The sequence below is a fragment of the Calidris pugnax genome, unplaced genomic scaffold (assembly GCF_001431845.1).
Source record: "Calidris pugnax isolate Ruff unplaced genomic scaffold, ASM143184v1 scaffold24, whole genome shotgun sequence".
Taxonomy (NCBI): Eukaryota; Metazoa; Chordata; class Aves; order Charadriiformes; family Scolopacidae; genus Calidris; species Calidris pugnax.
The window spans coordinates 18,724,399-18,750,736 of NW_015090922.1; the positions used below are offsets into that span (position 1 = coordinate 18,724,399).

The 26,338-nt window shown below is 36.6% G+C and overlaps 1 protein-coding gene across 1 annotated transcript in view; it reads right to left on the reverse strand.

Annotated features, from left to right (window-relative positions):
• Nucleotides 1-26,338, reverse strand: part of CRIM1 (cysteine rich transmembrane BMP regulator 1 (chordin-like)) — a 181,823-nt gene that overhangs the window by 67,568 nt on the left and 87,917 nt on the right. The window contains exons 4-5 of the mRNA XM_014950989.1: nt 18,862-18,982; nt 2,261-2,382 (exon numbers count right to left, since the gene is read on the reverse strand). Of these exons, the coding sequence (XP_014806475.1) occupies nt 2,261-2,382; nt 18,862-18,982 (243 nt within the window). The remainder of the gene's footprint in view (nt 1-2,260; nt 2,383-18,861; nt 18,983-26,338) is intronic.

The following is a 26,338-nucleotide window of genomic DNA, read 5'->3' on the forward strand; positions in this document are numbered from 1 at the left end:
TCAGCACTTTCTAAGTAATTTCCTGTAAAAAAAAAATACTCAAAAAGAAGCTCAACCTACACAATGACTGAACAGCTACATACAGTACATACAGTAGGTGCTTAACAACAAACCCAAATTAAATTGAAATGTCAGGACGTAAACGTTGTTTCGGTTCTAAATAATGTTTATATAAAAAACTGCGAGAAACAGCAGATTACACGTGATGGGAACCTTACGGACACACCCAATACAAACTTGAAGCATGAAAATAATGATTAGCGTATTGACTTACTGCTGTACTTATAATTGAACAGGAACAACAACAACTCCATAATCTGCAAAGAGTAACTACTGTAGAAGTTGCTCTCACCACAGATTAATATGCTTTTCTGAGACAGATTTACCAAAAGAGAGTTTGAGACAGTGTGTACTGGTAACAAAGACAACCACACAAAATCTACAGATACATCGGAGAGCTTCTAAATCAGTTTTACATTAAAACCAGGAAAAACATTTGTGAAAGAATGACTGATCTCTTCCCAAAAGCCTGACAAACAAAGAGAACATACTACAGAGTCTCTACACAATATGTACTTTGCTGCCCTTATTCATTAACTACCCCCTCAACACTGGCCAATGCTGTTGTGCAACCAGAGCAGATCTCTTTCCAACGCAGTAAAGGCAGCCCTCCCATACTCCCTCTAAACATGCAGCTCTGCATCTATCATGTTAGTACCTACTTGCAATACATACTGCAGAAGGCTGGCCTGCTTTACCACTCTGCACATCGTTAGTGTTACCCAAATACAGAATTTAGTTACCCCACAATACATAATATGGATTTTTTTGCAGTCTACATACACTTATTTATAACGGATGTCTTTATTTTAAGGTAACTCAGATGACCAGTACTATTCCTGACTGCTCCCTCTACCCCCCCAAATTACTTCATTCTAATATTAAATAGATATTATAACAACAGGAAAACTATACTAATGTGACTGTGCATGTCCTTTTTATTCCATCCTCTGGCCTGTTTTCAGAGACTTTCAAACAGGTAACTAATGGAACTCATTGGTAACACTGATTACACAACTTCCCCGCTTACCATCCATAAAGCCATTAACTTGCATTTGATTAAAATGCACTCTTTAAAAAGACATCTAATCCTAATTGGAAAGGATGAAGATAAGGAATTCAGTATCTTCCCGGCAGTTTGTGCCGACAGCTAACCACCCTCACTGATGAGAACAGCATGTCCTAGATCTTACAGAGTTGGCTCATGTTACTTTGATGGCAATTTTTTTTAATGAAGTGAAGAAATTGATCTAAGCCTATCACTGTAAGATATTTCTTCCATCTGTCAATGATATCTACTATATCCCTTCTGCACTTGTTAGTATTTCAAGACCCTTCTTAAAACCAGAACTGGATATTATATTCAGTTATTAGTCTCATGAACAACATGCCCCCCTCCTCTTCACTTAAAACTGACAGAAATAAAGGTAGGAATTATATATATATATATTTTTTTTTTTTTTACCAGTTTGTTATTGCAGTAGACATTTATCTAGCAAGTTTTTGTCAGAATTAGTTTTCTAATTTCTGAGCATGCAACGTTTTCAGGAGTATTTTTTCCTTTCTATCTACTAATAGTCAAATGTCTCTCTTCCCAGCTCACTGTGTATAGTATACATGCTGTTCTACATATATAGCATAGGCCAGTCCTGAGATGTGGTTACTTGCATAACACATTCAAGGTTTTAAAACATTTTCTAAGCATTTACATTGGGAAGCAAAGAATATGAATCAATCTATTCTTACACTGACTTACAATTTCTAAACTTTGTACATTCCTATTAAAAATTATTTTGTAAATGTTTCTTAAAGCAAATCCCATAGTCTAAACAGCGTGCTTTTGTTTACAATACTGCAACAAGCAGTTGCAGTGCTTCACAAAATTTGACTTCTGAAAGGACTCCAGTGTTTGCAAAGGAGTACCTGAAACACACCCTGTGAGGGAGCCTTGCTAAAACCGTAATTCCATGGGTCATGGGAAAGAGTGCTTTAGAAATTAAAGAAACATGACAGCTTAAAAATGACACAGTTTCCCACTTAAGTATCTTCAGTAGAGCTTCCAGTTCCCTCTTACTGAGTGACCCTCAAAAAAATTATTTCTCTTAGGTCTTGACAACACAGTAAAAATAACCAAATGCCCTGAATCTCCCAGAGACAGATAAAATCCTCCTCTCTAGGTGCAAGAGGAAGCGTCACGTACCATTGACACATTCAAAGACATCACAGCACTTGCCAGGTGTTCCATCTCCACGTGAGACTATCTGGGGAACGGAGCCTGCCTCGCACATGGGGAAACCACATAAACCAGAGAGACACTCGCATCTGAAACCAAAGAACAGTAAGGAAAACCCCATAAATTAATGAAGCCATGTATAATGGGAAAGAGTAAGCAAGAGGAAAACGGAAAGCTAGAGCACAAGTTCCAGCATTAGTGTATTCATATCTGAGAATTATCTTTTATTAACCTAACAATCAAGACAGCTTATAAACCTGAAGTTTGGTTTTGTTTTTTTTAACCATCTGAATTCTGTTTGCTGGTCAAGCAAAGAAGGTGGTACTGTGCAACACCAACACTTCCCTAATGCTGTATGTAAAAATGTAGAAAAATGTAGTTCCAGATTGTTCAAAAACAATTGTATTCTCCAGACTTGAAAAATTAGGCTTCTCCTCCAATTCTCTCTGAAACATCAAAATTGGTGAAACACTAAAACCCATTCATCAGAATAGCGTTCTCTCATTAGGAAACCATATCATACCCAGTCTTATATCAGGAACAATTAAAGAAAAAGAAAGACCACGCAGAATCATTAAATATAAGCCAAATGAAAAATAACTGCAGGGGTTTTTTTTGTTTTTGATGGTGCTGCCCCCTCAGTTTGTGGAGGGGCAACCAAATACATGAGATGCCAAATAACATAGGATGCTAGGTATACTAAATATTGTGGTTAGTTTTAGAGATGGGATCATTCTAAAAAGAATATTTTCTCCATGTACGTAGTATTTATTTGCTTATTTAATAAAACAGCCTAAAGAACTGGAAGACATAAAATGTAGATAAACAACAATTAGGTTTGTTTCCAGATTCTTTGCTTTATGATTAACATAATAGTTTAAAAGTCAGACACTCAAGACTTCTGATAAATTTACATTTAGCAGAATTCTTGCCCTGAACAAGGGCATATTATAGGCATATAAAGCTGTGATTCAATAAAATGCAAGACAAAATTAACAAAGAGAAATATGCAAATATCAAAGCCAAGAAATTTCATGGAATAGCACTTACATTTTTCAACTGCAAATCACAGTTTTTGTGGGTTTTTTTTTTGTAAAAAGAGGTGTAGATTAATTTAGCATACTACAAATACACATGAATTTCAAAAGGAAACAACTCAGTAGAAGATCCTGAAATTATGAGTTACAAAAATAAAAATAAGAACTCTACCTGTTAATATCTATTTCAAATATTTCCAGTGTTCCAAGACAACCCCCACATTAGAACACCCATTAGTAAGAAGCATCATTAGCATTTAATGTGTTTGTTTATTCTTTATGCTTAAAATGCAATAAGTTGGTTCTCCTCTACCATGCATGTCGTCTTAATTGCCCAAAAGCCATTTCATCTCAGATCAGTGTTCAATGAATGAGGAAGAGCCCCCACTCAGATAGGATTTTAATATCCCTCCCTTTAACCTCAGTGCTACATAATGTTGTTACATTCTCCACTGTAAGGTGTTACTGAAAAGGAAGTTTGCAAGAAGAAATACAAGTAAAGGAATTTCATAAAACCTTTACTATCCTAGCTGAAAAGGATTCTTAAAATACTGCATTATTACAGCGTGTTACTACAAAGTGGTAAATGAGTCATTAAAAAAACAGTATTCATTATAAAACTTTTCACAAATAATGTTACATATGTCAAGACAAAGTGAAGGAATTTAACTCTATGTGCACATATATACTACAGTACAGTGACAGTTTTAAAACAGGCATTTCAAGGAAATTTTTTATAATATTGTGCTTAACATAACAGTAAAGGATAATGAACTAAACGAACAAAAAAAGTAAGAGTACAGGAACCAGAGTTTTATTTAGCATACCTTTGCTTTTGACATTTTCCTCTTGACTTATTTGTAAATACAAAAAAAGGAGGGATCTAATTATTTTTTTTTACGGTATGCCTCCTGTTTTCATAGATGTAGAAGGAAAAAAAACATTATGCCTTCTACGACATGGGATCAAAAAACGCAGAAGATTTGTGATAGCAGCTTCCCTTTAAGATTACTCTGTAAGTAATCTTACAGAATTCTGTACTAGTATCTTACCTTTTGCTTCCCTAATAAAAGTAAGACACGTGGAGGGGGGTGGGGAGAAGAACAATTAGCACTGTCAGGTTCAAGGAATTTGTACCTTAACCCATCTAGCAGATATTGCTTTGGAAGATGTTTTTCCCATGTGAGAAGAAAGAAACACAGAAATAAGTGCCTATGAATTGCTAAAGAAGAAAGAAAAAAGTATCTTAAAACACAAATAAAACAAAAAAAAGTACAGGCATAATCTGAAAGTGGTATTAAAAGCCTACATAGAAATACTGGGTTTCACTTCATCCACCCTATGTTCAACAACCAGATAACCTCTCGGAAAACAGGGAGATCAGACTTCCTGAAAATTCACATCTTTCACAGAGAAAAGGGCACACGTGATAGAAATACAATTGTGGACCTTGATCTACCAAGTGTCATGAGCTGAAATTACCACCCTTAGCTTTGCTGCCTTCACAATACGCTTTTTCAGACATATCTGTATCTTCTCTACTCTTTGCCTCACATTCATTATCACTGATGATTTAAGTTGCAGGAGAGTATTAAATTATTAGACTAATAACTTGTACTTTTCCCCTCTCGTTTTCTTCCCAATCAACTGCTTTAAAACAAACAAAAACCCAACAAAACTCCAAAACCAAACAACTAAAAAATATGAATCACCAGATTAAATAACTTAAGATAGGGCAATCTTCCAGAAGAAGGGTTGAAAAAGATGTTTAAAAGATGGGTGGGAGCCAATGTTCCTTTCTGCAGAAGACACTCCCTTCCATTCAGAGTAATCAAAGCTTCACATACTCATTCACAGTGTAAGCAAACAAAACCCCACCCTCCAAAATTTTATAAACTAACTTCCCATTTGGGTAAAAAATAATCCATGCGTAGGAGAATGTCAAAGTAGCAAATTGTCTCAGATGGACTTTTAAATAGTCTGAATTCTTTTCAGCCAGCTCTGCTAGGAAAACCTTTGACCATCATCCAGGCTATTAGCATGGAAAACATTGTTTTGGAGACAGAAGTCTTTCAGGAAGAAACCCAAGGAATTCTGGTAGCCAAGCACGGCTGTCGCCCTGCCAAAACAACAACATCTGGAAATTCAGAATAAGTGATCCCATTCTCAGTGAGAGAGCAAAATGAGCTTTATAGTACTAGATTTTTCTGAAGTGCCTTTTGGAGCAGAGGGATGGACGGAAGAGAAGCTGCAGTCGAGCTCTGTGCTCTCTCACAGGCAGCTATCCACCTGCAGGCTGTGTGCATCTTACTCAAGTCAAGAAGAACATGTCCTTTTAACATGGAGGAACAGTCCTGTAAGAGAGTACAATGTCCCCTAACAAAAGGTCTGGAATAAAAAAAAAAAACAAACAGGAGAATCAAACAGTCGTGCAAGAGACTTCATGGAGTGCAGCTTGAGAATGTGGTAGGATGGCTTGAGGGAACTAAGAATCCCAAAGTAAGAAGTCAGCTGTACTGAAATTTGAAAAATACATAATCAACCTGACTGGTAAAAGGAATTGCCTTTAGTTCTTCAGGTTAGAAAAGAAATAAAAAGTAATAACAAAAATCCTAGAAATTTCAACAACTGAGCAAGGGAAACTTCAGTATATGAAGAACCAGAAACAAGACTATGTTCATTAACCAATGTTTTACAGACTGAGGAAGGTAACTGCTTCAGTAATATAAAAGGACTGATTTTTAATTTCAGTTTTAAAGTTCTTCAAAACAGAAATCATTTCATCGCTTGTTTCTTTTACATTTGAAGGGGCTTTGTTTAGTTTTTATTGTTAGTTTTCTTGCCTTTATATCATCATTTTCCTTTTTTCCTTTATGTCACCAAAAGTGTGAAAAGGAAAAGGAAGAATAAGAAGAAAAATAAATCAAACAGAATACTTGTAAGTGACAATTTTTATTTAAAATCTAATTATCTTGGTTCATTTACTTCTGTTATTAAACAGATGAAAAGAGAGAAGGGCTTGGTTAGCCTCAGAAAAGCTGTTTTGATGGTAGGATCAAAAGAGTTCTCCAGGCACAATGCATAATGGCTATGAAAATAAGAACAGGCACCCTGGAAAAAAGATTTAGTACCAGTGAATGGAAAGGTTGGGGTGGGGGTGTGCTGAGGAGAGGGATATTTATTTTGAGGATCAAACCAAAATTAAGCCTGAAGCATTGAGACTAGAGAAAAGCATTCCTGAAACATACATCACATTCCTGTGGAGATTTTATGACAGTCCTCCTTTTTTTCCTTGCAGGAATCTAATACAATTTGCATTAACATTATTAGCGCTTATGTTACCTAAATGTAGTAGAGAAAACTCACACAGATCTGTTAATATAAACACTTAAGGGAACTGTAAAAGAGGGCATTTTCAGGAGAGAACTCCCAGCATTATGAAAGCTTCATGAACTTGTGGCAAGGAAAAAAAGACTAAAATGCAAGACTCTCTCTATCATCAATCATAAGGGTATAAGAGATGATGATACAGCAAAATGAAATGTTAACATAACAACCTCATGAAATCAGCAAAGGATTATGTCCATATTACTTACACTTGAAGCCATGACGTAAGTAGACAAGATAATAAGTTTTAAACTGGTCAAGCTACAGCTTCAGGAATCAACCAAATGCTAATCTTAAAAAGAAAAACTCCAGCCCTGTATGGAAAGTGACACTGCAGACAAAGGCAAAGCCATTGGAACCCCTCCAACCAAGAAGTTCAGCTAGAATTTCTTCAGACATAGAGACTGAAGAGGTTTTGCCCACCAGTTCAAGGTCACTGTTTTATGAATTTTGCACTTTCCATGTTAAAGATATGATTAAGTCAGTCATAAAAAATAGTCCTTTTTCCTGGAAAGCTTTTAGTATTTTATTTTGGAAATCAGTAATAAACCTGTAGAAAGACACGTCAGAACTGTAGAAGTTGAATCTAACACTTATTATAAGACCATTTCCAAATGCTCAAAGCTTTATACGCAAGTATAGTAATCTTTATACACAGGGGACAAAAGGCAACTATCTAGCTTTTAATTAAAGATACTGTCAAAGGGAATGTGTTTTGTGCTTCTTTTGCATATTATGAGGCTGGAAAATAGCAAACAGATGCTAAGCAAGGGAAAAAGTCATAAAGTCAGCATTCACATCAACTAGATTACCATCCTTCCAAGGCTTATTAGAATTCAAAGAGTTCATTTGATCAGAACACTCTATTTCAGCCTCTGACTAATGTTAAATCAACTGATCTGTTTCCCCGAGGGATGAGACGGGAAAAGAGAACAGTCACAAAAGAGTCATGCCATGGACCCAGTAGGCATATAACTACTGGCCAACTACATTGATTTTTTTTCAAGTATACTGATATACGTATAGACCCTTTTGAAATCACACATATAGAATCACAGAATTGTCCAGGCTGGAAGGGACCTCCAAAGGTCATCTAGTCCGACCTCCCCACAGTCAGCAGGGACACCCCCAACTAGACCAGGTTGCCCAGGGCCTCATCCAGCCTCACCTTGAATATCTCCAGGGATGGGGCCTCAACCACCTCCCTGGGTAACCTGTTCCAGTGCTCCACTACCCTCACAGTAAAGAACTTTCTCCTAATCTCTAATCTAAATCTGCTCCCCTCCAGCTTAAAGCCATTGCCCCTCGTCCTGTCGCTACAGGCCTTTGTAAACAGGCTCTCCCCAGCCCTCCTGTAGGCCCCCTTCAGGTACTAGAAGGCTGCTATTAGGTCTCCCCGAAGCCTCCTCTTCTTCAGGCTGAACAACCCCAGCTCCCTCAGCCTGTCCTCGTAGCAGAGGTGCTCCAGCCCCTGATCAAAATTGTGGCCCTCCTCTAGACCTGCTCCATCAGACCCATGTCTTTCCTATATTGAGGGTTCCAGACCTCCACACAATACTCCAGGTGAGGTCTCACCAGAGCAAAGCTGAAGAATCACCTCTCTGGACCTGCTAGCAATGCATCTTTTGATGCAGCCCAGGATGTGATTGGCCTTCTGGGCTGCAACTGCACACTGCCTGCTGTGTCCAGTCCAACCCTGCATTTTTCTCGTATTTTGCCATACCAGCTTATGTTTTTCTCTGTTGAAGATCTCTTCGTTTGTAACCACTATGTACCTCAGTAACTCTTTCTGTAGGCTTATCAGCCTCACCCTTCATGATATAACAAACATTTCAAAAACAAAAGATAAGACATTAGTTAAGATGTCAGACAAATGTTAGTTATCTGGTATTATAAGAATCTGTTTCTTTTCTTATTTCACTACATTTTAGTGAGGAATTATATACCCGATCTTCTTACAAAAAAACCAGTTTCCTAAGGCCTACAGGTCAAAAACAACTTACCAATAATAGTCCTATAAGTAATTCACTAACTTCAATAGATCTGTAACTACAAACTTTCTTACTGTTGAATGGCATACCTCCCTCAAACTAAGCCAGCAGGGACTCAGCATAAGCAAAACAAAAAACACCAAACAACAACAAAAGCAGCACCCCCCAACCTTCCCAAAACACAGTATTTTTTTAATTTATCTGATTGTTTAATTTGACATCCGCTCTTTCTTCCTTGAAAGAAAAAAACACTCCAATAATTATTCCATGCTTAGCGTTTCCATGCCCTTTGTGGCATGTAACACCTTTCTCATACTCCTGACGGCAATTCTGTACAAGTTTAGGAAGGATAAATTGACTAAGACTCTGTTTGAGAACTGTTCCATGTTGCTTTCATACAAGAGAGGCCAAAAGCAAACTGTATGGAAGAGGCAAATATGACCTTCCTAAAAATGTGGCAAACCATTACATGTCCATTTAGCTTCTGAATTTATTCCTTTATGGATTGAATTTAAAAACAAGGCCATAAGATTACTCCAAAATCCCAGTTTTTCTGAAACCAAACAATTCCATTCAATTAATGAGACATTTTCTATGTAGTGGGAACCATGTAGGGAAGAACTGTAACCCTTTTCTAGAAACAAGATTCTCGAAATTCCACCAATGACATTTCAAGGAAGAGAAGTGAGAAACTATTTATTATTTTAGAACTGTCCACAACCTTCAATTCCACTTAAATATTAAGTAATTTAAGAAAGAAAAAAGGAAGCAGCAATATGTGGCTACTGAAGGCTGACACAATGTTTCCTGCTATTTTCTAGAGGAAACAACTTCAAACTCTTTTGATGTAACCTCAATAACAATACTATCATTTGCTCCGAGTACTGCTGGAAACTGCTTGGAAATTCTCATGTCTGCTTCCCTTCTGAAATGCAAACATCCAAATTATAATTCTACTGCTTTATTATGAATATGGTTCTGCACAGTTGTGAGTTTGAAGGCAACTGTCAAAGGCATTATTGATCTCTGTGATACAAACAGAAATTTGTCTAAGTCAGAAATTATTCTGAACTAAATCACCTATTCAATATCCAGGCAAGTTAATAGCTGATTAAGTAGAAGAAATGGAACACAATAGTGTGGGAAGTCTTGGGGGGAGGAAGGAGAGCAATATTCAGTGTGATGAAGGTATACACAATTCTTAGACTGACAAGTGAAAACAAAAACTTGTACCAAAAAGACTTGTCTAAAAGCTTATAAATTGGAAGAGTTCAAACACCAGCTTGCTTGTTAAGTATGCAAACAAAACCAAAATCTAGACACTACAGTCTCATTCTACTTCAAGCATAAAACACCCTCTAGCAGTAGACACAATAAAGGGTTACTTTAATTTTTCTGGGTTAAAATGTCTTCTTAAGTTTAAAAGTGAAGGAGTAAATATACCATTAACATCGCACATGGTCACATTAAAATACTACATGTACTTTTCCATAAAAACTCATAGATATAAAAAGGACATTGCTTGCATAACTATGATCAGTACTTTCTCTGCTGTGCAAATGCGGAGTTGTTTTTTTTTTGCCTATGGGAAATGTGCTCCTTCCTTTCATAGCATTGTCTTGAAAGGCTTTGCAATTCAATACTTCCTAGGAATTGGCAGAAAAGTATGGATGTGCATTTTTAACTTGCCCAATACAGGTGCAAAAAGCTGATCTTGAAAAAGCTACAAGCAGGGACCCCTATATTTACATCATCTTACAGCTTCTTCTGCAGAAGGTTCATATGGTATTTCTTCTGAAAACATTCTCATGTTTCCTCTGTTAGAGGTCTCTGATGCTCAGACATCAGCCATCAGGCTCCAGAAATGTCTTGTGTTTTATTGAGAAACTTATCTTTTTTCTCATTTGTGGACTTCAGGAAAAAATGTTTCTTGCCAAAACAACCCACATTGTGAGGCTGGATATCAGCAAGGTGCCCAATAACTACCATCACACTGAAAACATCTAGGAATGGCTGAGGCAGCTGTAGTAAGGGAGTGAGAAGGGGACTGCCTGAACTTTGAATTCAGCAATTCATTACATCTCCTGGAACACCAACATGGAAAAGATGGACACAGAGCATGGATCACCTACAAAGGTCACACATGTGCCCGTTAATCCTTGCCCTTTGTGGCTATTCAGTACAGTATGTAAACAGGATTGAATATAATTTTCTCACTTATCAGATCTCAATGAAGAAAAACAGTTTTCCTGGAAAAAGTATTTGTTGTTTCTCAACTTTTAAGGATTTCTCTTGAAAGACTAAAATACATGAAAATGCCTGAACACCTATTTCCAGGTATTGTGAAACGTCACAAGACTGCAGTGTTCTATTTAGCCTTCTCATCAACTGTTAAAACCAATAAAACCCTATTGCAAGCTTGAGTTTGACCTGCAATGGGTTCAACTGGCATCAATGCAGAGCTTGCCTTCGATGCAAACCCTGCCTCTTCAGTAAGGACCAGAGTCTCCAATTCAACACCAAGTGTTACAACACCACAGTACTGGATGGCGAGATGTACTTGAGATGTCAAAGTGGTCTGCTAGAGTTAAAGGTACAGAAGGAACAACTTGAGCAAGTTGGCCATAACAGCTAAACCCCAGCATTTCTAAGATGCTAATGAAAGAACTGAAGGAATAACAAAGTTTCTGCAGAACCCTTAACATGCTTTTGTTAGACCTTTGGTCCAGCTATCCAGGTCAACTGAGAAGTCAAGCCCTGAATAGAAATCTCAGGAAGACACAGGTTGTTGGATATGTATTTGGTCTTACCAGTTCCAGCTGAACTTTCCTTTAACAAAAACTGGGATCCACAACCATTTTCGCTTGGATATCATTTCTTGAGGATGAGATGGGTGCAGGACAAGGATCTAAAATTCTAGAACAAATACAAGGGAGACCTCTGTATCAGCAAAATTTGCTTAAGAGAGCTGACTGGCACAGGGGGAAAAGAGAAAAAGTTACACTTCCTGAAATACCATGACTGCCCTCTATAGAAGTTCGGGAAAAATGAAGTGGTGAATCCTGTACTGAACACCCAAACAACGTATCATAAAATTAAGGTCTTCCAAAGACAGGAAGACTGAAGGAAAGAATCTAGAAAACACAAAAAGTCATATCATATTTTGACAAAGAACAATGTAGAAAAGATCTTGCCTGGCCAAGCAGCTAAGAAGAATGAAAAGAAAGGGTGTACTCCAGCCCTCTTATTGAGTGGAACAGATGCAAAGGTAATCAGGGACTCGGGGGCCACCTCTACAGATGCTATCAGAAAAAACATATTATCCAACTAGCTATGTGTGGGTAATCTCAAATAAATGCAAATATAAACTGACAATACCTTAAAAGAGAACTTACAACCATAGAGTTCCCAGTTGTGATTCTGGTGGCTGCCATAAAATGAGAAGAAATTAACTGTGCTAGCTTATGTGTAGCTGCCACTGGGATTCCCCTGACACTGGTGTAACATGAAATACAGAATATTGACTGGTAGGTCTAATGCCATGACAGGTTGTGGACACAATAGATGATACAATGACAACAGCTCCAAGTGTCATAAAAGGGAATAAAGTACATGAAAAGCAATTGCTTACTGGGCAAAGTAATCTAGAAGGATAACAAAATCATAAATAAATTTAAATGACCTCTGAAGAGGTGTGATTTTTGCATAAACAGCTGCAACAGGACCTCTGCTTCAGTTCACTAACATGAAAAGACAGCATGGTTGACAACTGGTATCTACAACTTTTCTGAAAAATAAAGGTGAAACTGCTAATGATGAATTTCTCAAGTGGCATCTATATTGTGCCTAAGATATCACAAAGCTCTATTAGAAACTAAAGACTACAAGTACTAAAACAGGCAATTTCTTCCTTTAGAATAAAAAACAATTCAGTAATGGTATACAAAATTGATAGACTCTAATATAAACCTCTACTATTCCTTAATGTCTTTAGAATTGCTAAATAAAGTACACAAATGTTAAAAGTAGGACAGATGCAAAAGAGTATTTTCCATGTTTAGTAAATTTACTTTTTTGCTATTATTTCATCCCTTGAAAGGTAATTTTATTTAGTTATGACAATAAAATCTGTTTTTTTTACTTTTCTAAGTTGTATTCAACTTATATTCAAATTTAGCCTAACATAAACCTTGGGTAAATAAATTATTTACTACTACATCAGAGTATCACTCATTTTCTTGAGCTCTACAAAAATCTAAGTATTTAAGAACTGGGGTGGGGAGGAGAGGCAAAGCTGGAGACTTTTTTCTAAATAAAGCTTTATGCTTGGGGAAAACAAAATGGACATATAAATTGCCCCTCCGACCCTCCAACAGGACTGAGAAGGTGAATACAATGTAGAACAATATTTTATTATACCGTCCAGAGAACTAACTTTTGCTGGTCAAGTACATTTCAATTCTTTACCAAACTGTGGCACAGCCATTCACGGCAGTCCCAGATTGAGACATTTTAGTCACATCTAAAGAAAAAACAACAGGGAAAAGACTATTCAAACCAGGAAAAAAAAAAGTTCTATGACTAATTCATTTAAGAAACGTTTTCAGAGCTTTTCTTCTAAACAATAAACCTATAATCCTACTCCTCCACGGTACTTGAGCCAATTGAGAGTTTTGCATTTGCAATGCCATGCAGCTATCTGTAACTAAGTGAGAGTGAAACGGTCCGATTCAAAGAGTCTTCATTCACTCATCCCTCAAACCCAAGTATTTTGGGCTCCAATCGTGCAAGACTGTGTCTGTAAAAAGCTGCTCCTCACTTTTCTGACATATGAAATAGTCATCATGACTTGTATTCCTGTTTTGTTTAGATTTATTAAGTAGCTCACTGCTCTTAAAGTTTCTGTTTCTCTGTGACTTGTTACCTGCTTCTGTTATGCTTCATTTACATTCAGTTTTCCCCCTTCTCCTCCCACAACAACCTTGAAACTGCTTTTTTAATGCTAATATTGGATAGAAAATAAACTACTGCAGATTTTGATGGATAAACATATATCAATTATTTCTGAATTTTTCCTAGTCTAGAACATATTCAAGCTTATGGTGTGAGCTTTTTAAATAAATATATCAAGCAAACTTATTGGGATTTAGTGATCATAGCCCTGGATGCTTCTCTCCTCTCAGAAGGATATTATTATCTCCTTGCTACCAGCAAGATATTCAAGCCAGCATGAGCATGCTGCAAGAGTCCACCTCAGGAGGTAAAGGACCACGATGCTGACTCATCGGGAGGGATTCACTTACAAAATCTGGGGGAGGAGGGCTGTGGGAAAAGTTGTTCTTCAATGCTAAGCAGTTTCCAGAAGAGGATACATTTCCATTTTATAAAGTAAACCCTGTGAGACAATGCTAATTAAAAAGTCCTAGTTTTCTTTTTTTGTTTGTTTTGTTCTGTTGGTGGTTTGTTTGTTTTATTTTTATTTTTGTTTTTGTTTTGTTTTGTTTGTTAGTTTGTTTTTAAGCTAGAATCCAATACAAGGAAAAGGACTGGTGACTACAGAAGACAGAAATTGAGAAGAAAGGCATGCTGATGGTCAGATTTTTCAAGCAAGCTTAGTATCTTCAAGTGGCAAAAATCAAGCTTCATAGAACTGCCTCTGTCAAAACAACATCAATTGCTTTTGCTATAATTACATCCCTTAATCCTCAATTCATTCCTCTATCAGTTTTCCCCCTGCTTTTCTCAGAATGGAGATAAAGATAGCCAGACTTTAATTATTTAGTTTATGTTCTTTTTAATATTTGCACAGTACTAACATCTTTCTAGTTCTCTAGAATTTTCTTGGTTTATATGTTTTTATCAAAAGACTGACCCAGAACAGTATGGGGGAAGACCGAGATAACAGAGCACTGAACGAATCCTGAAGTTACCACATTTGTGACAGCAGGGAGGATGGAAACTTGCTCAAGGGAAAACACTGTACTTAGATTACATGAAGCAAAAAGAGCACAGAAGCAGGGGAATAAAACTGGAGCAAGAAGCGGAGATCTAGTAAAGATTAATTATTCTGTTCTATTCTAAAAAAGAGAGCAGCAAAGCTATCCAAATGTGCCAGTTACACCATTGTATATAATCCTATGAAAAATGTATAAACCAAATGAGCAATAAAGATATAAGCCAACACTAATCACTGAAACTAGCTCCTCTTCATTCTTCATAGTCCATTCTTCGCAGATGAAAAATTAAGCAGTTTTGAAGATTTTTACACTTAAAAATAATTTCTCAAAAGGATCTGAAAAATCTGAAGAAAAATTCATTCACAACAGAAAAAAGGAAACACCTGAAGGTAACGGATTCTGTATGCTTCACACTGATCACCTCTTTATTTAACTTTGTAAAAGAAGATGACAAACTTATATTAACAAAACTGTGATAACATGTTCTCTGTAAGAGCTCTAATAATTTTTTATTCGATAAGCTCCTTGGAGAAGAGAGCATCTTTACCAAGACCAGAGATAGACATTTCACTTAGCTGGAAATTTAAGGCAAGTGTCTCATGACAGTCCTATGAAAGCTGAAGCAACTGGTAGTTTGGCACCAATGCCCAATCAGTAGGCTGCTCCGCTTGAACCATCGCATTAGAAATCAGGGTGAAACTAGATGTAACCTCTGAACGCAAGTACAAGAACTTACAGTATCAGATGTTTGTTTACTGTTCCCACTGGGCTTTGCTAGAGGAGCTTTCAATATTATGAATATGCATTCAAGAGCTCACTCATGAAGCAAATGCCAGCTTAACACCAGTCTCTAGGATCTGTGTTTTCCTAGCATATTACAAACAAGAAACCAGTGAAGAACAAGATATGGCACAGATGTCAATCTGTGTACTGCTGTACACAGTTATCAACTACCTGTTAACCATGTGACACGCCATCCATCCTTAGTTGTGATACTCTCCTTGGTGCTCTCCAGTTCTGCTGGTATTAATCCTTTATTTCAGTGGCAGTAAATGAAACAATTAATTGTAATTTCTTGAAAAAGTCCATAATCGCAACAAAAACAGTTTCACGATGTCTAAAGACTAACACCTTATGAAACACTATCTCTTTGCTTTTCGCAAATTATTCTCAAAGATACATTAAAAATGTAAGTGACACTTCTTTTGAACTTCATTCTAATGATTAAAGAGATATGATATGGATTTTGGTGATTCTAGACTGAATTACAGTCAATACAATGTTTATATTTCATCATGAGTTTAGTAAGAAATTCCAGAATTAAGGAAAAACAAAAAACATCCCCTTTTCCCGGAATCATTAGTTCATAAATCTGCACTTTGATTTCTTCTATAGTTTTGAAATGCAAGTGAGATAGAAACCCTGGCTTCAAATGTAAAGCTCCAATGTTTCCTCAAATCTGACAGAACACTAAACCTGAATTGAAACGGTTTGACTTTCACGTTCCAAGTAACTGAACTTAGTTTCCTGTTCTGCTCTCTCTTCTCACACATATACTTCTCTTCCTCTAACCATCATCTATGCTTTCTTTTCTGATTATCCCCATGCCTATGTTCCTTTATTCCTCCCTTCAAGTAATATCTTTACCTAGAACACATGAATGATGATTATGGCACTGTCTTCCTTAAGAACCACAGTAGTATATGAAAATCTAAATAACTAAATACATTTCTAGCAGGCACACAAGCATTTATATTATGTTACTGCTGCCAGATTCAGCTTTTCTTCTTCCCTCCTCACCTAATTTACTAAAAAGTGCAATATTGCTTTGGCTGAATTAAGGCAATTCAAAAAATCTATCAACCCACACAATAACTATATAGAGCAACAAAGACTGAGCCACAAAATTAAAAATTAATGGAAGAATACAAGACACCTATAATTGTTTCAACCTGCCTGTGGACCCAGACTAGGCTATGCTAATTATGGGGGCTTTTTTTGCAGTTTTACACATCAAGGAGGACAGATATTAACACAAAACTCCTCAGATCTGATTATAAGACTCCAGAAGCTAAGAACTCATCCATCCCAGTTTTGATCCCTTGTTAAACTTTGATCCATTAATGCACAGCAATCTGATTTCCAAGAGGTTTCAGTGTAATTCACAATTATCTAATAATTTACACACTCTAAACCTGCTTGTAAAATTGGGGTCTTTGTGTGCAGGAGACAAGAATACCATTTTTGTGCCTTGCACATGTACAAGTAAGCTTCAGACACCAGTTACAGTTAACACACAACAAACAAACTGGTTATATTTTTAAACATTATCAAAGAAAGAAAAAGAAAGAACAGGTTTGCTCTAGGTGTTTTATTTAAGATCAGCTCCCATGTGTTTGCTAGAAATAAATAATTCCAGCTGATCATTTTTCTGAAGTAAATAAAGTTTTGTTTCTTGGTACTCTACGATCCCTGATAGAAGGACACTGAAGTTATCATCTATGAAGAATAAAGTGGATATTTCTCATTCTTTTCACCCTAGCAATAGAAAGATCAAACCACAACTTATACTAGAATGCAGAAAAATAGAACACAATTTTAGTTTTTGGAAACAAAAATAATTTGACCTATATATCATTTTTTAATCCAGCAAATTGAAAAAAAATTGGAAGTAAAAAAACCTACCATTAATCTCAGTTTTCTATTGTGTCGAGGTTTCTGAGTGTTTATCTAAACTAGAAACTTATGGAATTTTAATCTGAGATTGCTTCTTTGACTATATAATCTATCTTCCTGAGAACAGTCCTTAGTAGTATTTTATTCTAGTTGTCTTGAATGTGCTGAGCTGTCCTGGGAAGCAATGCCAGTACAACTAGTTAAAATCCAGAGCCTCCTGGGCAATCCCAGCTGACCAGGTCAGATCTCAAATAATGTGAAATTATCATAATTCCTAAAAATGTTAATGAGAATATGTTAAAGAACAAAGGAAAGATACTTAGAATCAGTACCATATTCTAGTCCAAAGTTCAAGGAAAAAAAAAAAAGAAAACAATCACTCTAAACAGAACAACATTTGCACTGAATAAGTATAATAGGTATTTTTTTAACTAGTAGACTACTACTTGTGTTCTACAATTACAAAAAAAAATTGTCAGTTTAGAAATTTTTTAAGTTTTCAAATTGTACTAGACAGGATTACTGCACTATATGAAGTTCTTCATATCTCTTTTCCTGCCTTATATTTTTGGTTTTTTGTTTAAAATAGATGTATTTTTAACTCCCCGTGCAGCAAGAGACCCTCATATGTCACGGAAACAACAGTTTCAAAGAATTCACCATACTGGACGCGTACCCAACAGGGAAGATCCCTGATTCATTATGCAGCCTTTCCCATTTTCTACTTTCAGAATTGTTTTTAAAGTTACCACTCCTTTACAATCTCACAAGGGGTTATGCCAATATTGTATGGCGAGAAGACCTTCATACCAAATAAACCAAACTGGTTACATCTACAAGAAATATTTTTTTGGTCCAAAATATTTTCCTTAATGGTACTTTTTGCTTGAATTCATATGCATATAGCTGAATCAGGTTTGGGGAGGTCTGTTGCAAAGACAGAAGCTAAAACAGTAGTGCAGAAATTTGGAACAAAACCAACTTCAAAGTGTCTTATTTTTTTGAATTGTAATAAATTATATCTACTTGAAGAACAGCAGATGTAAAATGGAAGCAAGTACTTAAAACTTCTGTTTCATTGCAGTTCTAGATAGCCACTGTCTTTCAGCTTCTTACAGTGGTCTTCTACATTAAAAAAAAATACCTTTTTTTACTTCAACTAGGCAAGATTTTCTCTGCCATATCTTCTGCCATCTCCATCATTTAATTCCTTGCCATCAAAGACATTCAAAATTTCTCATTTACTTTTGTAAAATTAATTGAATACGTTGAAATTCAATCTAGTGGCACAAATCCCTCAATTTTAGCAAAAATCATGTTCATGCATTTGTACTGAGAACTTTTTTTTGCCTCAAAAAGATAGATTTCATATTTCTATCAGCGTGATATATCTTTAACTTCACATATCATTTATTCTCTATTAATGTTTATTGCCACAGAAGTATGCCTTATTATCCTGTATTTATAGTACTGGAATTGTAGAGAACAAATGAGAAACACTCAGCCATCAATACACCAACCTTGTGGGCAAGGTACAGCAGCCATCAGCCGTCAGCCTGACTTGGGTTTCATAGCTATCCAGTGGGCAAACAACTTGTTGAACAGGAGGACATTCAACTGTGCTGCAATCCACACTGAACACTATAGAGGAAAGGGAGAAGAAAATTTCTTTTACTCATGCTTCAGGAGCTTTTTGTAAATTACTTCATCATAAGCAACCAGTTATGCATCAGTTTTTTAATGAAGTCAGAAAAATTATCTAATGAATACATGCTCAGCAGGTGACATTACAAAAATACTTCCATTCTCTTTAAGATTCACTTTTAAAAATTACTGACCATGGAAGGAACTGAGCTAATATTAGTTAACAAAAAAAAAATTATAAAATTTAAACACGCAACCTGAAACAATCATTATACCTGTGAATAATATTAGTTAGTAGAAATATACTAGGTTAGTGAGAATATAGTTTCCCCACAGCTTTTAAAACAGTTAACAATTTTTTTCCTAATCAAAGTCTGTTTAAAGAGTAAAATACCTGTGCTAGAGGAAATAAAAAAAATTAAAGATACACTGTAGATTTATACCTGCACATGTAAACTAGATTTTTAAGGATTATTCCATTAGGTTGTGCTGTTTAGGTATTTCTATATGGCAAAAAAGAAATGCAAATTACCAAATCTATCTGCATTAACAAAACGAATTCTGCTTAACTAGGAAGACTGCCCTACAGCTTTTCAGAAAGCAGCAAATGCTTAGAAGCGTGGAAAAAAAAAAAAAAAAAAAAAAAAAGGAAGCATCAGCCTGAATATACATTTAATCCCATGAGTCATACTCAGGAAAGCTGAAAGACATCTTTATCTTATTTGGTCCTAAATCTCCCATGTTAATAACAATACCAGCTCAGTCATTATCTATTTATTATTCCTTACCATACTTATACTAAGGAAGTACAGATTAAAGCATGTTTCCCTCTTAAAGACACAAGTTACCTACTGACTGAGTAGGCAGGATGAACAGAGTGTTATCAGACTGAAAATTATACGATATCCGTGATTACTGATTAAACTTCACTTCAGTATTGACATTATTACAACTGTTCGCTGCAGCGCTATAGCAGCTTGGCAATGCTACACCACACTTCTTGCAAGAGCTGATAACCTTTCAAAGTCCCATTTTCTGCCTAGTTCTACATTTTTCTGGTTTGATCCTCAGAGGTACACAGCGATAATAATTCAATCGGTCATAATGAGACATCAGTCTCAGAATTACATCCACTCAGCATATCTCATTAAGCATTTAAATGAAAGCACAAGTTGAATGAAAGCAGTCTGCAGCTCATCAAGGTTAGGACCAGTAGGTTTATCCTCAAGACCATTAACTTTCAAAGTACATGAGTCTGTCAGTATCCTCTGCGTAACCGATATTCAGAATCCGCCTTTTTTTAGTTATTTAGGAAATGGAGCCATCTGCTAAATCAGAGCACTGAGAGATGCATGAATTTAACCGAAGTCCATTTTGTGGAGTAATGCAGAAAGTTACTAAATTTAACTGGAAAGATTCCAGTTACTAATCTTGACAATTATCGAATTAACTTTTATATCTCTTCATAATAACACAAAGATACCTATCTGCCTTTTAGACAGGAATACTTAATTTTATAATATTTCACTTTAAAAAGCCCTACAGTTTTAAGCTCCATTTATTATTAACAAATAATATGTTTGAAACAGTTCTGTACAAAAAATATATCTAGTTCCTCCATTATCACGAGAGTCACTGAGAATCAGAAGCTCATCAGTATGGCCCAACGCTACCAATACAATTTGCACAATTCTGTTGTGCCAAAGAACCACCAATGCAGTTTCTGTAGTTTCCTGAATTAAAACTAGTAACCTTTCTACCTCCCTGGAGTCAAGGGCCCCACAGCCTCCTCCCCAGGTAAGCAGTCTGGGAAAAAACAGCCAACGAGTTCTACCAAGAAGCTGCTACTTCACAGCTATTTCTGTGTCCATCTTTCCACATACCAATAATGACAGTGAAAAAAAAAACAAAACACAAGGAAACTCCCTAATTATGTCACCAAGTCTCAACCAAGGTGCTCTTTCTTCCTAAATAGTTTAAATTCTTTCCAGTAGTCATAGTGTGCTAGTACATGGCTCACTAACACTCAAGAGCAGCCCAAATAGTCTTTCATTACTAAGTACAAACCCAAAAAAAGTTACAAACGAACCCCAAATCAAGAGCATCCAAATAGAAAATTCTCATGTAATTAAGTGGCTGTAGTCACTCAGTGGTTCCTCTGTTTGATTTCACTTACCCATTTTAATTTCTTTTGTACTTATTTCTCAATAGTACCGGAGTGCCCTCCAATTCTTGTAAGGATTAGTAGGATTTGGTGAACAAAGGGCACGCACTAAGCTTATACATCACCCACAGAATTTTATAATCCATAGTCATACCCCACCTCAGTCTCCTCTCCAAACTGTGAGATCTTTATTATTCCATTATTAGATTAATCATAGAACAGCTGAGGTTGGACAGGACCTCTGGACATCACCAGGTCCAAACCTCCTTCCCAAGCCAGGCCACATAGATCTGTTTGCCTGGGACTGTGCCTACATAGCTTTTGAATACCTCCAAGCCTCCAGGAATGGAGATTCTACCACCTCAGTCACCCTCATGGTGAAAAAGTGTTTCCTGGTGCTCAGACAGAACCTCCCTCTGTTGTTTCAGATTGTGCCCATAGCTTCTAGTCCTGCCATTGTGCACCACAAAAAAGAGCCTAGCTCTGTCTTTACAACTTCCCTTCAGATATTTATATGCATTGATGAGATCTCCCTAGAGCCTTCTCTTCTGCAGGATGAACAGTCCCAGCTCTCTCAGCCTTTCCTCAGAGGAGAGAAATGAAGAGACAAAAGATACTTGAAGAAGGAAAAAAAGCTCCCACTTATTTTTTTTTTTTTCATATTAAAATAGGTTTCTCAAACTGGAAAAATTGAGCCAAACTTCCAAATAAGCTGAACATAAGGTTACAGAACAGTCTATAACTGGGGCTTTGAGCAACCTGGTCTAGTGGGAGGTGTCCCTGCCCATGGCAGGGGGTTGGAACTAGATGACCTATACAGAATCACAGGATGATAATGGGGTTGGAAGGGACCTCTGGAATGTCTCCAGAGACAGAGACTCCACCACCTCTCTGGGCAGCCTGTTTCATTGCTCTGCCACCTTCAAAGTAAAGAAGTTCCTCCTCATGTTTAGATGGAACTTCTTATGGTCAAGGTTCTGCCTTTTACCGCTTGTCCTGTTACACTGGGCACCACTGAAAAAAAGATTGGCCCCATCCTCTTGACATCCACCCTTTAAGTATTTATAGGCATTAATCAGATCCCCCCTCAGGCTTCTCTTCTCCAGATTAAAAAGACCTAAGTCCCTCAGCCTTTCCTCATAAGAGAGATGTTCTAGTCCCCTAATCATCTTTGTAGCCCTCTGTAGCCCCTTTGTAGCCCTTTAAGGTCCCTTCCAACTCAAACCATTCTCTGATTCTATGAATTGGATTCTTCATTACTTAAAAATATGTTCCCCAGATTAGCTGTACTGCTGACCTAAAAAGTAAGATTGCAAACATTTGACACTGAACTAGTAGTTTTATTTTCACATCTCACTTTGCTTCCAATAATTACAAAGTGTACTTTTCATGAACAGGTTCACTATAAGCTGTTATTAAATATTTTATAATAAACTAAAAAAAAATTAAAATCCCATCTAAAGAAAATTATCTTTCTTTATTGCAGAAGCTTTAAATATATAGTCTGACAAATATATATCTTCAAAAACTCATAAACATGTTGCTATTTCCTATCAGTGAAGATATACCCGATCAACTTTTGCTTACAAGTCTTCAGGAACTTTCTCATGCACTGAATTTGCATACAGTAGCATCTGAGAGCTACTAATTATTCTATGAGAATGTAGCAGAAACCCTACCATGGTTGCAGACCCTGACATAGCAGTAATATGCAACCTCCTCTGTAGACTACAAAACTGAAGGTCTCTGATCATGGAACTCTTAATACCTAGGTGAAAAGAACTTTATAGTAGAATACGCTAACACAAGTATATTAAGTTTCACCTTCATGTATTATGCTGTCTTTCCAAATAACAGAATGTACGGTTCAGGGGCAAGAACTGAATAGCTACCTATGCGTCTAAAGCTCCTGGGTCAAGGCAGTATTTGCATCTCTGATGTGCCAAAGTGGCTCAGCCCAGAAAAGACTTCTTGTTTTTCCAGAAGTCACAGCTTTATGGGAGTCCAGTACAAATAAGCTAGACAATAACATTCTTTTACAATCGTGTCTAAACCAGGATTTGGTATCAGAAAAAAACCTTCAATTTCAGTAATTTTCAAGCCATGCAGGATTGCTAGAGAAAGCAGGCGAATAAAAGCTTTGCCAGAATGACAAATGAGCAGTCTTTTCCACAGAGGTTCTGTCTTGCATGACATACATTTCCCAATGCTTTGCCAAGGATGTCAGAAACTAAGAGATGACACTCCTAACCCCACCATATACCAAAAAAAAAAAAGAAAAGTTATCAATAAAGGTACAACAAGCATCTGTTGGATAACTGCCAAAGTAAACTCATTACCTTTCTTTATTCAAAAGTGGCAGCTAGAGTTCTTACATCCACTTCTGCAAAATACCTTTTAGATTAGATTTTAACTCTTTAAATAAACAAACAAACATGATTTTAAAAACGTCATTTCTCATACTGGTTTAGCTTAGCAAGAGGCACACATACAGCCACAAATCTTGTTCCAGGTTATTTTTATTTTACTGTTAACACATTGCACAGCTCCATTTGAGACTGGTCATTTAAACTCTTAAAACATAAAAAAAACCCAACAAAACACAAAACTTATTTTTGAGAATAGTCTTAAAGAACTGTAACTTAAAGCTTAAAAGTAAATTCAGTGCTCATTCAATAAATTCACTGCTCATGAATAGCCGGTTATACACGGCTTGTAGGAACAAAGTCAGTTATTTATGGTACCCAGTCGCTGTTTTCTCACTGCTGAGCTCAGCAACTGCAGCCAAAAAAAAAGGGACATTACATGCTTGTTCTCAGTAGGCACCACAAGTATGGTGAGATGCTTGGTGGAGCAATAAGTAAGAACATTTAAGACAAATTAATCTGGAGGTTAATAGACAGGTATGACTAAGCTACTAAGTTTATTCACTGTTCATTCTAACTGAATGCCAATGCCTTTAATCATTGTATTTCTAATGTGAAAGAGGTAGAAGGGGAAGTGGAACTCAAAATGAAAGATTTTATTTTTATTGTAGCATTCATTGTTAAGGAAACACTTCCTATTCTCCTTTCAGTAACTCAGTTGCCAATCACAGTCTTTGAACATATGCAGTTCTTAGCAGAAGGCTCCAAACTCAAATGCCATTGTAAACTGGAGAGCAGTGACATCTTATTTAAGGAACAGAAATAAACACAATTTATGCTTTAATTGCACAAACACTTACTGGCATAAGGCAGCACCACTGCTATCATAGGAAGCAGTTCTCCCGGCTTCCTGCAATTTGTTTCCACCAGAAAGCTCTTGCTGGTGCAAAACCCCTGTGGAGGCTGGTTAAGCAGACACAGAGGTGCAGAAAGAGCATTCTGGTAGCAGCACTCACAGAACAAAAGTTTTAGGTCTGTGGCGAAGTATTGGAAAACAGTGTTCTCTGTTTAACATGTAAACTCCATGGACATGCTGACACTATTCAGTAAAACCAGTGAGGTTAGCCCTATAAGAATGAACACTTATTTACCAGGCCTTATACTATCTATTGTCCCATTTTTTCAGCCAAATGGCATTAAAAACAGAGGAAAAGCAAACCAGAGCACTGTTAGTTCAGTTCCTCTCCAACTCTACTTTCCTACAGTTCTTCATTATACCAAATCAAACTCTGAAGACACAAGGTTTATTACCAAGTTTATCATGGCCTAAATAAATATTCCTGCCACGTAAGAAGCATTATCTGACTTTTCTTCATAACCACTCTTTGAGCAAAGCCACACAAATAATTCACAGTGTTCATACCTACATAAAAACAGTAATATGATACTACATATACAGTAGTACATGTATATACACATAGAGAAGAAAAGGCATTAATCAGTGCGGGAGAAGCAGGATGGACTAGGTTACCTCCACAGTCATCTAGTCTTCCAACCTAAATTATTCTGTAAGCCTATGAATATACAATCCTAATAAAAGATATTCCATGACTTGTTCTTAAACAAACAAAAAAAATATTCAAAGCCACAGACAGGGGTGAACACAATGAAACAGTTTAGATGGAAAAAGCCAGCAAGGTTCATGCTGACTTGCAAATACAAAAAGAAAATCCCTAACTTCTTACAGGAAAGGAAATATTAAGAAAAGATTTCCGTATTTGTTTAGTCTTCAATTTTTTCACACATCAAGTACAAATTATGTTGACTACACAAGTACAGTTTACACTCCGTGAAAACAAGGTTCCTCTGAGAACTGAAAAAAGTTCAGATTTGCAAAGATTTGCCATTTAAAAAGAAAACTTCTGTGATAAGTAATGTGTAGTCTACTAAGATTTGTCAACAGTCACCTACTCCTTTTCCGTGCCTTCCAGTCTAGTGTTGGACTAAAGTCTAACTTGACAAAAATCAGGCTATGTAGCAACTAATAATTCCATATTTATAGCACTCCCTTTTTCTCCCCAAAAGCCAAAGTGCTGCAACAAGTGGGGGCCCAACTATGTATTTTCTAGTTTAGCAGTTACATCATTCATCACCTATCTCTCCAGGACTGCACAAGAGTACACACCTACACTCCTCAGCCTCTTAGCCACTGCCTAAGAAACACTTTCATCATCTCCCAAGGTAGGGGAGACCTCTCTGCTTTTCCTTAGCCTCTCAATTTCTAACCCCCATTGCAAAGCTCTACACTTCCTCTAAATCCCGTAAATCTCCTTCCCCAATCTCTTCAAAGCCTCTGCTCTTCTACCCTCCTAATATGCATCATTGTTTTTCCAGTCCCATGTACCCTCACCTCTTAACTCCTTACAACAAAAACCACAAACTACTTCAGAAAACAACATACACATATTTACATAAATCCACTAATGCGATAAATAATCACATATTTAATTTGAAGATTCCGTAATACTAACAAGCTGAAAATAACCTTTAAAGAAGTAACTTACAGAGGTAAGCCTGGACTGAGTTATTTGCAAACTACAAGACGGGAATGCAAATAACAGTCTGGAGGACATGATCAAAGCTAACATTCATTTTGAGAAATAAAGAAATAATCCAAGTTAGCGAGATAAAATTCAGTAAAGGCATACTTGAAGTATATATAGGAAGAATTTAAATATACAACTACAGTGGTTCAATAGCAGCCATGCTACAGAAGGTCTCGGTATCACAGCATTTCACAAACTAAATACAACTCTTGCAAGA